Source organism: Lucilia sericata, unplaced genomic scaffold (genome assembly GCF_015586225.1).
Source record: "Lucilia sericata isolate MDLA Ls3-8-SP2 unplaced genomic scaffold, ASM1558622v1 Contig000145F_arrow, whole genome shotgun sequence".
NCBI lineage: Eukaryota > Metazoa > Arthropoda > Insecta > Diptera > Calliphoridae > Lucilia > Lucilia sericata.
This window is the reverse complement of record NW_023994177.1, coordinates 1-13,906: the sequence shown is the minus strand read 5'-3', so window position 1 is coordinate 13,906 and position 13,906 is coordinate 1. Positions and strand designations below refer to the sequence as shown.

At 21.9% G+C, this 13,906-nt stretch overlaps 1 protein-coding gene and 4 pseudogenes across 1 annotated transcript; 4 read left to right on the top strand and 1 right to left on the bottom strand.

Annotated features, from left to right (window-relative positions):
• Positions 1 to 185: 185 nt before the first annotated feature.
• Positions 186 to 1,479, bottom strand: LOC119601151 (annotated as a pseudogene).
• A 785-nt stretch (positions 1,480 to 2,264) lies between these two features.
• Positions 2,265 to 4,115, top strand: LOC119601150 (NADH-ubiquinone oxidoreductase chain 6-like). Its single transcript, XM_037951912.1, is given in 2 exon segments — positions 2,265 to 2,381; positions 3,519 to 4,115. Coding segments are annotated over 2 exon segments (705 nt in total). The 3' UTR covers positions 4,107 to 4,115.
• LOC119601149 lies at positions 4,106 to 5,016 on the top strand (annotated as a pseudogene).
• A 2,240-nt stretch (positions 5,017 to 7,256) lies between these two features.
• On the top strand, positions 7,257 to 10,511 carry LOC119601148 (annotated as a pseudogene).
• A 148-nt stretch (positions 10,512 to 10,659) lies between these two features.
• On the top strand, positions 10,660 to 11,923 carry LOC119601166 (annotated as a pseudogene).
• The last annotated feature ends 1,983 nt before the right edge of the window (positions 11,924 to 13,906 follow it).

Below are 13,906 nucleotides of genomic sequence, written 5' to 3'. Positions count from 1 at the left end.
TCTTCAGTGTCATACTCTAAATATAAGCTATTTGAATATAAATAAATTATATACATATATAAAATTATAGTTCAAAAAATAAAACTTAATAAATAAATCTTTAAATTATTATTTTGTAATATTTGATTTAATTGAGAATTTTTAACTAAATTTAAATACAATTGTTGACCTCCAAAATATTCTGATCAACCTTGATTTAATGATTCAAATGATTTAACTACTATATTTCCAACAATTAAAGAATAATTAATAATTCCATAAGTAGAAATATAAGGTATAAACCACATAGAACCTAAAAAATAAGAAAAATTATAATTATTTAAAGCCTTGTTATAAAAAAATAAAGAAACGTTAGAAATTATATAACCTATAATCCCCCCAACAATACAAACAAATAATGTTAATAATTTTAAATAAGAAGGAAGAACAACTACTATAGGTGTAGGAAAAATTAATCATCTTAATATTCTCCCACCAAAAATTCTTAAAATTAATAAACCTATTATACTTTTCAATATTACTCAACCTTCATCATTTAATATATTTAAAGAAGAAAAATTAGAATCACCAGTTATTGTATAATAAACTAACCGAAAAGAATAACATACAGTTAAACCTGTTGAAAAAAAAATAAAGAAAAAAAGAAAATATATTAATATAAGATAAAGAAACTGTTTCTAAAATTAAATCCTTAGAATAAAATCCAGCTAAAAAAGGTATACCACATAAAGCTAAATTAGCTACATTAAAACAAGAAGAAGTTAATGGTATTATTGATCTTAAACTTCCCATTAATCGAATATCTTGAGAATTATTTATATTATGAATAATAGCTCCAGCACATATAAATAATAAAGCCTTAAATAAAGCATGAGTTAATAAATGAAAAAATGCTAACTTATAATAACCTATTGATAAAATTCTTATTATTAACCCTAATTGTCTTAAAGTAGATAAAGCAATAATTTTCTTTAAATCAAATTCATAATTAGCTCCTAACCCTGCTATAAATATTGTTAATCCAGATAATAATAATAATAAATTACCCAATCATGAACTTCTTAATAAAATATTAAATCGAATTAATAAATAAACACCAGCAGTTACCAAAGTTGAAGAATGAACTAAAGCTGAAACTGGTGTATGAGCTGCTATAACAGCTGGTAATCAAGAAGAAAAAGGAATTTGAGCTCTTTTAGTTATTGCAGCTAACATAACTAATCCTCCTACAATTATTATTTCTATATTACTTTTTATTACTTCTAAATAAAAAATATAATTTCAACTCCCATAATTTAATATTCAAGCAATAGCTAATAAAAGAGCAACATCACCAATTCGATTAGATAAAGCTGTTAATATACCAGCATTATAAGACTTAACATTTTGAAAATAAATTACTAAACAATATGAAACTAATCCCAAACCATCTCATCCTAATAAAATACTAATTAAATTAGGACTAATAATTAATAACATTATAGAAGTAACAAATATTAATACTAATATAATAAATCGATTAATTTTATAATCACTTTCTATATATTCCTTACTATAAAAAATAACTAACGAAGAAATTATTAAAACAAAAGATATAAAAATTAAACTTATTCAATCAAATAATAAAGTTATAACAATATTTATTGAATTTATCGAAACAACTTCCCACTCAATAAAAATTCTATAATCATTTATAATAAAAACAAGTCCTATAAAAAAAGAAAATAATCTAAAAAAAATAATCTTACAAAACTAATTGTACAAATTGATATATATTTCACGGTTTAAAAAGAAAATCTCTTATCATTGACACCACAAATCAATATTTTTATTAAACTATTTAAACATAATCATAACATACATATATCACCCTTTAAAATTAACAAATTTAAAGGAAACCAATGTAAAAATAAAAGTAAAAATTCTCGAACAGAACCTCCTCTAAAAGAATAAATTCCAGAAAAAATTTTACCGTGTTGACTATAAGCATATAAATATAAAGTATAAGCAGCTCTAAAAAAAGACAATAATGATAATATAAATATAGAAACTCATGATCAACTAACAATTCTATTAATTAAAGAAATTTCTCCTAATAAATTTAGAGTAGGTGGAGCAGCTATATTAGCAGATCTTAATAAAAATCATCATAATGCTATAGAAGGTATAAAATTTAATATCCCCTTATTAATTAATAATCTTCGTCTTCCTGTTCGTTCATAAGAAATATTAGCCAAACAAAATAATCCTGAAGAACATAAACCATGAGCAAATATTATATGAGCAAATTCCTATATAAGTTAAAGTTATTAATCCAGCTAATACAATTCCTATATGAGCAACTGAAGAATAAGCAATTAAAGCCTTTAAATCTGTTTGACGTAAACAAATTAATCTAACTAATACTCCTCCTACTAATCTAATTCAAATAAAATTAAATTTTAATCCTAGTAATTGTAAAAAAGGAAATACTCGTAATAATCCATAACCCCCTAACTTTAATATAATTCCAGCTAAAATTATTGAACCATACATGAGCCTTAGGTAATCATAAATGAACTAAAAATATAGGTATTTTTACTAAAAAAGCCATAACTAAAGAAAAATAAAGAATTTCATAATTAAATATATAATTATTTAATAAATAAAAGTTTAAAGTCCCAGTAGCCTTATATAAATAAAAAATACCAACTAATATTGGTAAAGAAACTAATAAAGTATAAAATAATAAATATACCCCCGCTTGTAAACGTTCAGGTTGATAACCTCACCCTAAAATTAAAAACAAAGTAGGAATTAATCTACTTTCAAAAAATAAATAAAACATAAATAATCTTATTCTACTAAAAGTTAATACTAATAAAATTATTAATAAAACAATATTTAATAAAAATAAATTAGTATAATTTCTATACTTATAAATAGATTCACTAGCCATTAATATTAAAGACACAATTCATAATCTTAATAAAATTAATCCATAAGAAATTATATCACATCCAAATAAATAAGAAATTGATATAAAATAATTTCTATACATATTTATTAAAATAAAAACAAAACTTAATAAAAATAATAAACTTTGTACCATTCAATAAGTATTATATATTAAACACAACGGAAATAAAAACAAAATTCTAATAATAATTTTTAACATTGTAAAATATTAAATCTTTGAAAATAATCATTTCCATGAGTACGAATTATTGATACTAAAATTGAAGACCTAATGCTCCTTCACATACACTAAAAGTTAAAAATATTATTCTAAAAAAATTTTCATAATTTAATATATTTAAATAAATAAATAATAAAAGAAATAATCTTAAAACAATATATTCTAATCTTAACAATATAGGTAATAAATGCTTTCGATTAGAAACAAAAGTAAATACTCCTATAATAAATAAAATACTTGGTAAGCTTCAATTTAAAATTGCTATCATTAGTTTTAATAGTTTAACAAAAACATTGGTCTTGTAAATCAAAAATAAGGTTATTTCTTTTAAAACTTCAAGAGAAAAGAAATTTCTTTATCATTAATCCCCAAAATTAATATTTTAATTAAACTACCTCTTGATATTATACAATGAATTTTATTAACACTTTTAATTATTTTTAATTTTATTTTTATAAATATAAAACATCCATTAGCAATAGGATTAACTCTATTAATCCAAACTACATTAGTAACTTTAACATCAGGTCTTATAACTAAAAGATTTTGATTTTCATATATTTTATTTTTAGTATTCTTAGGAGGTATATTAGTTTTATTTATTTATGTAACTTCTTTAGCATCAAACGAAATATTTTCATTTTCAATTAAATTATTATTTATTTCATTAAGAATATTTTCTGTAATAATAATTACATTATTTTTTATAGACAAAAATATTTTACTACAATACCAAAATTTAGAAGTTAAATCTATTTATGATATAAATTCTTACTTAATAGAAAATTCTTTATCTCTTAATAAATTATATAATTATCCAACTAATTTATTAACAATTTTATTAATAAATTACTTATTAATTACATTAATTGCTGTAGTTAAAATTACTAAATTATTTAAGGGTCCTCTTCGACCAATATTTAACTAATGAACAAACCTTTACGAATCAAATGTTTAATAATTCAAATTTTAACTGGTTTATTTTTAGCAACACATTATACTGCAGATATTAATTTAGCTTTTAATAGAGTTAATCATATTTGTCGAGATTTAAATTATGGATGATTACTACGAACTATACATGCTAATGGTGCATCATTTTTCTTTATTTGTATTTATTTACATGTAGGACGAGGAATTTATTACGGATCATACTTATTTACTCCAACTTGACTAGTAGGAGTAATTATCTTATTTTTAGTTATAGGAACAGCATTTATAGGATATGTTTTACCATGAGGTCAAATATCTTTTTGAGGAGCTACAGTTATTACTAATTTATTATCAGCCATCCCTTACCTAAGTATTGATTTAGTTCAATGAGTATGAGGAGGATTTGCTGTAGATAACGCTACATTAACTCGATTTTTTACATTCCATTTCAATTTATCATTCATTGTATTAGCTGCAACATTAATTCACATTTTATTTTTACATGAAACTGGATCAAATAACCCTATAGGATTAAACTCTAATATTGATAAAATTCCATTCCACCCATACTTCACTTTCAAGGATATTGTAGGATTTATCGTTATAACAATAATTTTACTTCTATTAGTATTAATTAATCCTTACCTTTTAGGAGATCCTGATAATTTTATTCCTGCTAATCCATTAGTAACACCAGTTCATATTCAACCAGAATGATATTTCTTATTTGCTTATGCTATTTTACGTTCAATTTCTAATAAATTAGGAGGAGTAATTGCTCTAGTTCTTTTTATTGCAATTTTAGCTATTTTACCATTTTATCATTTAAGAAAATTCCGAGGAATTCAATTTTACCCTATTAATCAAATTTTATTCTGAGTAATAGTAGTAACAGTAATCTTATTAACATGAATTGGAGCTCGACCAGTTGAAGAACCTTATGTTTTAATAGGACAAATTTTTACTTTGCATATTTCATATTTAATCCTTTAATTATTAAATGATGAGATAATTTATTAAATTAGTTAATGAGCTTGAAATAAGCATATGTTTTGAAAACATAAGATAGAAATCAAATTTTCTATTAACTTTACTAAAATTAATTCATTAAATTAAATAAAATAAAAAAATCTTAAACCCTACAAAAAATAATAAAAAATTTAATGAAAAAGGTAAAAAACTCTTTCAAGCTAAATATATTAATTTATCATATCAAAATCGAGGTAATGTTCACGAACTCAAATAAATATAAAAGAAACAAATGTTAATTTAACATAAAAAAAAAACATGAAAAACATCACTTCCCAAAAATATTACACAAAATAATATTCTTATAAACAAAATACTTGCATATTCTGCTAAAAAAATTAAAGCAAATCCTCCTCTTCTATATTCTACATTAAATCCAGAAACTAATTCTGATTCTCCTTCAGCAAAATCAAAAGGAGTTCGATTAGTTTCAGCTAAAGAAATTCTAAATCATACTAAAGCTATAGGAAATATAATAAATAAAAATCAAATAAATATTTGATACTTATAAAATATTAACATATTATAACCCCCAATTAAAAAAATAAAACTTAATAATACTAAAGCTAATCTAACTTCATAAGAAATAGTTTGAGCAACAGCTCGTAAACCTCCTAATAAAGCATAATTTGAATTTGAAGATCAACCTGCAATTATTACTGTATAAACAACTAAACTTGTACAACAAAGAAAAAATAACAAACCTAAATTAAACGAAAAAAGCTTAACAAATATAGGTATACATATTCAAACCAATAAAGACAAAAATAATGAAAAAATTGATGAAAAATAATAAGAAATATAATTAGACAATAAAGGATAAGTGTAATAAAAATTACATAAATAAATTCTAAATTTATTGCACTAATCTGCCAAAATAGTAATTATATTAATTATATTCAATATAAAAATAATAATTTATCAAATATTTCGTACTGAAATATTTTCATTTTTTAAAGATAAAAACCAACCTGGCTTACGCCGGTTTGAACTCAGATCATGTAAGAATTTAAAAGTCGAACAGACTTAAAATTTAATTGGCTACACCTAAAATTATATCTTAATCCAACATCGATCGCAACATCGGTCGCAATCTTTTTTTCTATTTATAGGGTCTTCTCGTCTTTTAAATAAATTTTAGCTTTTTGACTAAAAAATAAAATTCTATTATAAATTTTCATGAAAGAGTCAATATCTCGTCCAACCATTCATACCAGCCTTCAATTAAAAGACTAATGATTATGCTACCTTTGCACAGTTAGTATACTGCGGCCATTTAAAATATTTCAGTGGGCAGGTCAGACTTTAAAAAAAAATCAAAAAGACATGTTTTTGTTAAACAGGCGAACATTATTTTTGCCGAGTTCTTTATAAAAACTTTTCATTTATATTTATTTATACATTTTAATATACTAATTTTATCATAATTTTTTAATTTTAATTATCAAAATGAATACTTTAATAAAAATTTAAAATTTTAATAAATAATAATTATTATAAAATAAATTATAACACTTTTATTAATAATAGCTATTTCTAAGCTTATATTTATTAATATATTTATTTATTTTTAAAAATTTATTTTACAGCTTATCCCATAAAATATTAAAATTAAATATTTATTTAATTAATTTATTTAATTAAATAATATAAAATTTCTAAATTAAATTTATTTCTTAAAGAACTAGATACCTTTAAAAACGAATAACATTTCATTTCTAATATATTATTAAAAATAATTTTGCCACATTAACTTTCATAATATATTAACTCTTTTAAAATCGAGAAAATTATTTTAAATAATTTTTATTTGATAAACCCTGATGCACAAGGTACAATAAATTAAATTTTCTTTTAAAATAAAAATTTTTCAAATTATTTCAATTTTCTTTCACAATACTATTACACTATAATTAATATTATTTTTTCTTTATTAAATACTAAAACAATTCAATTTATAATTATTTTTAATAATTTAAAATATAAAAAAAATTATTAATAAATAAAATCTAATCAATTTATATTGATTTGCACAAAAATCTTTTCAATGTATATGAAATACTTTACTAAATAAGCTTTAAATTGCATTCTAGGTACACTTTCCAGTACATCTACTATGTTACGACTTATCTTACCTCAGTAGTAAGAGTGACGGGCGATGTGTGCATATTTTAGAGCTAAAATCAAATTATTAATCTTTATAATTTTACTATCAAATCCACCTTCAATAAATATTTCAAATTTATATCCGTTTAAATAAATTTATTGTAACCCATTTCTACTTAAATATTAGCTACACCTTGATCTGATATATTTTCTTTTAAAAAATTTTGAAAATTAACATTCTTATAAAATATTCTAATAACGACGGTATATAAACTGATTACAAACTTAAGTAAGGTCCATCGTGGATTATCGATTACAGAACAGGTTCCTCTGAATAGACTAAAATACCGCCAAATTTTTTAAGTTTAAAGAACATAACTACTACTACCTTAGTTTTTTAATTTACATTTTAAATAATAGGGTATCTAATCCTAGTTTATTACTAAAATTTTTAAGCTTCAATTATTCTAATAAAAAATTTTATAAATTTAAAATTTCACCTAATAAATTTATTTTTATTTTATAAATAAACAATTTAACTTCAACTAAAAAAAATCTATTTGCATTATTCATATAACCGCGGCTGCTGGTACAAATTTAGCCAATACTCTTTAGTATTACTATTTCTAAGTTTCCTTAATTAATAATATTAATTACTGCGGATAAAAAAAAATATTTATTATTAAAATAAATAAATATTCATATAAAAATTTACATATAAATTAAACTAATAATAAATTTACAAGCCAAAATAAAACTTTATACAACTAATTAAAAATTTTAATTTAACTGAATTTTTAATAAATTAAATTAGTAAATTAAAATTATAATTTAATTTAAATAAATAATTTCTAATAATAAAATTTTCTTTATATAATCATAATTAATTATTAATTTTAATAATCAAAAATTGGTAATTACTCATATATAAATACTTATTTAATAAATTAATAAAATATTACCCCTATTAATATTTATTCTTTATTTTATTAAATAAATAAATTAATTAAAGTTGTTAATAATAAAAATTAGTAATTATTTATTTACTAATAAATATTTTTTAATTCATTAAAATAATTATAAATTGGTAAATACTCACACAATAAAAATTTAGTTATCCCCTAATAACTTTCATATATGTATAATAAATTTATTAAATAAAATATTTATAACTTACTTTCAATATATATAAATTAAATTAGTAAATAAATTTTTAACATAAATATATATGAATATATTAAAAAAAACCATAAATTAAAAAGGATCTATTTTTTTTTTTTTTTAAATATTATAATATAAAACATTTTCTACATTTATACCTCTCAAATTTTATATTGAAGCGTGCAAAATCTGAATTTTAGTCTATATACCAATATAGATTAATAGATATCTCTTAATATATAAATATTTAATTAATTAATAGATATCTATTAATTTAGATCAAAAAAAATTTAAATTCAATTAAGAATATCACTAATTAAATCTTTATTAATAAGTATTTATCTAATTATTATGTTGAAATTGATTTATTAAAAAAAATAATTTATTAAGTATGGGATAGTTATTTATATTAATTATATAAATAATTTATTAATTATTATATATTTTTGTATTAAATAAATTATAATAATAAAAAAAATATTTCTTTTTCAAAAATTTTAGTATAAAGAAAAAAAAAACATGAGAAACCTACTTTTAATGAATTGCCTGATAAAAAGGATTACCTTGATAGGGTAAATCATGTAATAATATTACATTCATTATATTTAATAGAATTAAACTATTTCTAAAAGCATCAAAAACTTTTGTGCATCATACACCAAAATATAATTATAAAAAGATAAGCTAATTAAGCTACTGGGCTCATACCCCATTTATAAAGGTTCTAATCCTTTTCTTTTTAATTTTTAATAATTCATCAAAAATTATATTTTTCGGAATTTTAATAATAGGAACATTAATTTCTATTTCTGCTAATTCATGGTTAGGTGCTTGAATAGGGTTAGAAATTAATTTATTAGCTTTTATCCCCCTAATAAGAGATGATAAATTAATATCAACAGAAGCCTCATTAAAGTATTTCTTAACTCAAGCATTAGCATCTTCAGTATTTCTATTCGCAGTGATTCTGTTTTTACTAAATTCAAGTAAAACAAATTCAAATTATTTTATAGAAATAATAATCTTTTCTTCTCTTCTTTTAAAAAGAGGTTCTGCTCCATTCCATTTTTGATTCCCTAATGTAATAGAAGGACTTTCATGGACAAATGCATTAATTTTAATGACTTGACAAAAAATTGCACATTTAATATTAATTTCTTATATTATTTTTAAGCCATTAATTATTACAAGTATTATTCTTTCAAGATTAATCGGTGCTTTAGGTGGATTGAATCAAACTTCTTTACGTAAATTAATAGCTTATTCTTCTATTAATCATTTAGGATGAATATTAGTAGCAATATACAATAGAAATTTATTATGAATAACATATTTTTTATTTTAATCATTTCTTTCATTTGCTATAATCTTTATATTCAATATATTTAAAACTTCTCATATTAACCAATTATTTTCATTATTTTTTCATTCAAAGGTTATAAAATTTTTCTTATTTTTTAATTTATTATCATTAGGAGGATTACCTCCATTTTTAGGATTTTTCCCTAAATGAATTGTTATTCAATCTTTAACTATGAATAATCAATTATTTTTATTAACATTTATAGTATTAATAACATTAATTACTTTATATTTTTATATACGATTATCATATAGAGCTTTTATATTAAATTATTATGAAAATAATTGATTAAATTATTCTATATTCAAATCTAGTTATATGAAAATTTTTATAACTTTTTCATTTATTTCAATTTTTGGATTATTCCTAATTTCTTCTTTATATTTTTTATTTTAAAGGCTTTAAGTTAAATAAACTAATAGCCTTCAAAGCTATAAATATAAGAATAATCTTTTAAGCCTTAGTAAATTATTTACTCCTTTAGAATTGCAGTCTAATGTCATTATTGACTATAAAGCCAATGATTAAAGAGAAATAATTCTCATAAATAGATTTACAGTCTATTGCCTAAACTTCAGCCATTTAATCGCAACAATGGTTATTTTCAACTAATCATAAAGATATTGGAACTTTATATTTTATTTTTGGAGCTTGATCCGGAATAATTGGAACTTCTTTAAGAATTCTAATTCGAGCTGAATTAGGACATCCTGGAGCTTTAATTGGAGATGATCAAATTTATAATGTAATTGTTACAGCTCATGCTTTTATTATAATTTTTTTTATAGTAATACCAATTATAATTGGAGGATTTGGAAATTGATTAGTTCCATTAATACTAGGAGCTCCAGATATAGCATTCCCACGAATAAATAATATAAATTTTTGACTTTTACCTCCTGCATTAACTTTATTATTAGTTAGTAGTATAGTAGAAAACGGAGCTGGAACAGGATGAACAGTTTACCCTCCTCTATCTTCTAATATTGCTCATGGAGGAGCTTCTGTTGATTTAGCTATTTTCTCTCTTCATTTAACAGGAATTTCTTCAATTTTAGGAGCTGTAAATTTTATTACTACAGTTATTAATATACGATCAACAGGAATTACTTTTGATCGAATACCTTTATTTGTTTGATCAGTAGTAATTACAGCTTTATTACTTTTATTATCATTACCAGTATTAGCAGGAGCTATTACAATACTTTTAACAGATCGAAATCTTAATACATCATTCTTTGATCCTGCAGGAGGAGGAGATCCAATTTTATACCAACATTTATTTTGATTCTTTGGACACCCTGAAGTTTATATTTTAATTTTACCTGGATTTGGAATAATTTCTCATATTATTAGTCAAGAATCAGGTAAAAAGGAAACATTCGGTTCATTAGGAATGATTTATGCTATATTAGCTATTGGATTATTAGGATTTATTGTTTGAGCTCATCATATATTTACAGTAGGAATAAACGTTGATACACGAGCTAACTTTACTTCAGCTACTATAATTATTGCTGTACCAACTGGAATTAAAATTTTTAGTTGATTAGCAACTCTTTATGGAACTCAATTAAACTATTCTCCTGCTACTTTATGAGCTTTAGGATTTGTATTTTTATTCACTGTAGGAGGTTTAACTGGAGTTGTTTTAGCTAACTCTTCAGTTGATATTATTTTACATGATACATACTATGTAGTAGCTCACTTCCATTATGTTTTATCAATAGGAGCTGTATTTGCTATTATAGCAGGGTTTGTTCATTGATATCCTTTATTTACAGGATTAACTTTAAATACTAAGATATTAAAAAGTCAATTTGCTATTATATTTATTGGGGTAAATTTAACATTCTTCCCTCAACATTTCTTAGGATTAGCAGGAATACCACGACGATATTCAGACTACCCAGATGCTTACACAACTTGAAATGTAATTTCTACAATTGGGTCAACAATTTCTTTATTAGGAATTTTATTCTTCTTCTTTATTATTTGAGAAAGTCTTGTATCTCAACGTCAAGTTTTATTCCCTGTTCAATTAAATTCATCAATTGAATGATTACAAAATACTCCACCAGCTGAACATAGTTATTCTGAATTACCTTTATTAACTAATTTCTAATATGGCAGATTAGTGCAATGGATTTAAGCTCCATATACACTCAAACCTCGTTTTATGCGAATTTATTTTATGCTAATTTGAATTAGTGCGGTTTCAAAATTCTAAAATTTTTCTTTGCAAAAATGATTTTAAGGAAGATTTTGGTCCACATACATCCAAAAAAAATTGATCAACTAAGTACAACTACTGATTTTTTACCAATTCCGGTTCGGATATATAAAGTATTGTTCAAATCCTTTGTACATGAAAAAATATTAAGTTTATTTTTATGAAATGTTGTATATTTTCTTAATTATTTGGAATTGGTGTTATTTTGTTGTTTGTTTCCTTTATTTTTTATAATTTTTGTAAAGAATTAAATTTTTTTAATTTTTTATATGCGATTTTGTTTGACTTTTAAGGGAATAATTTGAAAATGTGCGCCATTTTATCTAAAACCCAATTAGTGGATTTTGTATGGAGCTAGTGTATCGTTTTGTGCGAATTTGAATTATGCGCTTTTTTGCGAAACGAATTAATCGCATAAAACGAGGTTTGAGTGTATAAAGTATTTTACTTTTATTAGAATAATAAATGTCAACATGAGCAAATTTAGGTTTACAAGATAGTTCTTCTCCTTTAATAGAACAATTAATCTTTTTCCATGATCACGCACTTTTAATTTTAGTAATAATTACTGTACTTGTAGGATACTTAATGTTTATATTATTTTTTAACAAATATGTAAATCGATATTTATTACTCGGACAAACTATTGAAATTATTTGAACAATTTTACCTGCAATTATTTTATTATTTATTGCTTTCCCTTCTCTTCGACTTTTATATTTACTTGATGAAATTAATGAACCTTCAATTACTTTAAAGGCAATTGGTCATCAATGATATTGAAGTTATGAATATTCAGATTTTGCAAATATTGAATTTGATTCATATATAATTCCTACTAACGAATTATCAATTGATAGCTTTCGTTTATTAGATGTAGATAATCGAGTAGTTTTACCAATAAATTCTCAAGTTCGAATTTTAGTAACTGCCGCTGATGTAATTCATTCTTGAACTATCCCAGCACTAGGAGTAAAGGTAGATGGAACTCCTGGTCGACTAAATCAAAAAAATTTTTTAATTAACCGACCAGGTTTATTTTACGGACAATGTTCAGAAATTTGTGGAGCTAATCATAGTTTTATACCAATTGTAATTGAAAGAATTCCAGTAAATTACTTTATTAAATGAATTTCTAATAATATAAATTCTTCATTAGATGACTGAAAGCAAGTACTGGTCTCTTAAACCATTTTATAGTAAATTAGCACTTACTTCTAATGAAAAAATTAGTTAAATATATAACATTAGTTTGTCAAACTAAAATTAACAATTTATTGATATTTTTTAATTCCTCAAATAGCACCTATTGGTTGATTAAGCTTATTTATTATTTTTCAATTGCTTTTGTAATTTTTAATGTAATAAATTATTATTCATTTATTCCTTCTATACCTAAATCAAATTTAATTAATAAAACACAATCTACAAATTCATTAAATTGAAAATGATAACAAATTTATTCTCAGTATTTGACCCTTCTTCTAGTATTTTTAATTTATCATTAAATTAAAATGAATTTCTAATAATATAAATTCTTCATTAGATGACTGAAAGCAAGTACTGTCTCTTAAACCCATTTTATAGTAAATTAGCACTTACTTCTAATGAAAAAATTAGTTAAATATATAACATTAGTTTGTCAAACTAAAATTAACAATTTATTGATATTTTTTAATTCCTCAAATAGCACCTATTGGTTGATTAAGCTTATTTATTATTTTTCAATTGCTTTTGTAATTTTTAATGTAATAAATTATTATTCATTTATTCCTTCTATACCTAAATCAAATTTAATTAATAAAACACAATCTACAAATTCATTAAATTGAAAATGATAACAAATTTATTCTCAGTATTTGACCCTTCTTCTAGTATTTTTAATTTATCATTAAATTGATTA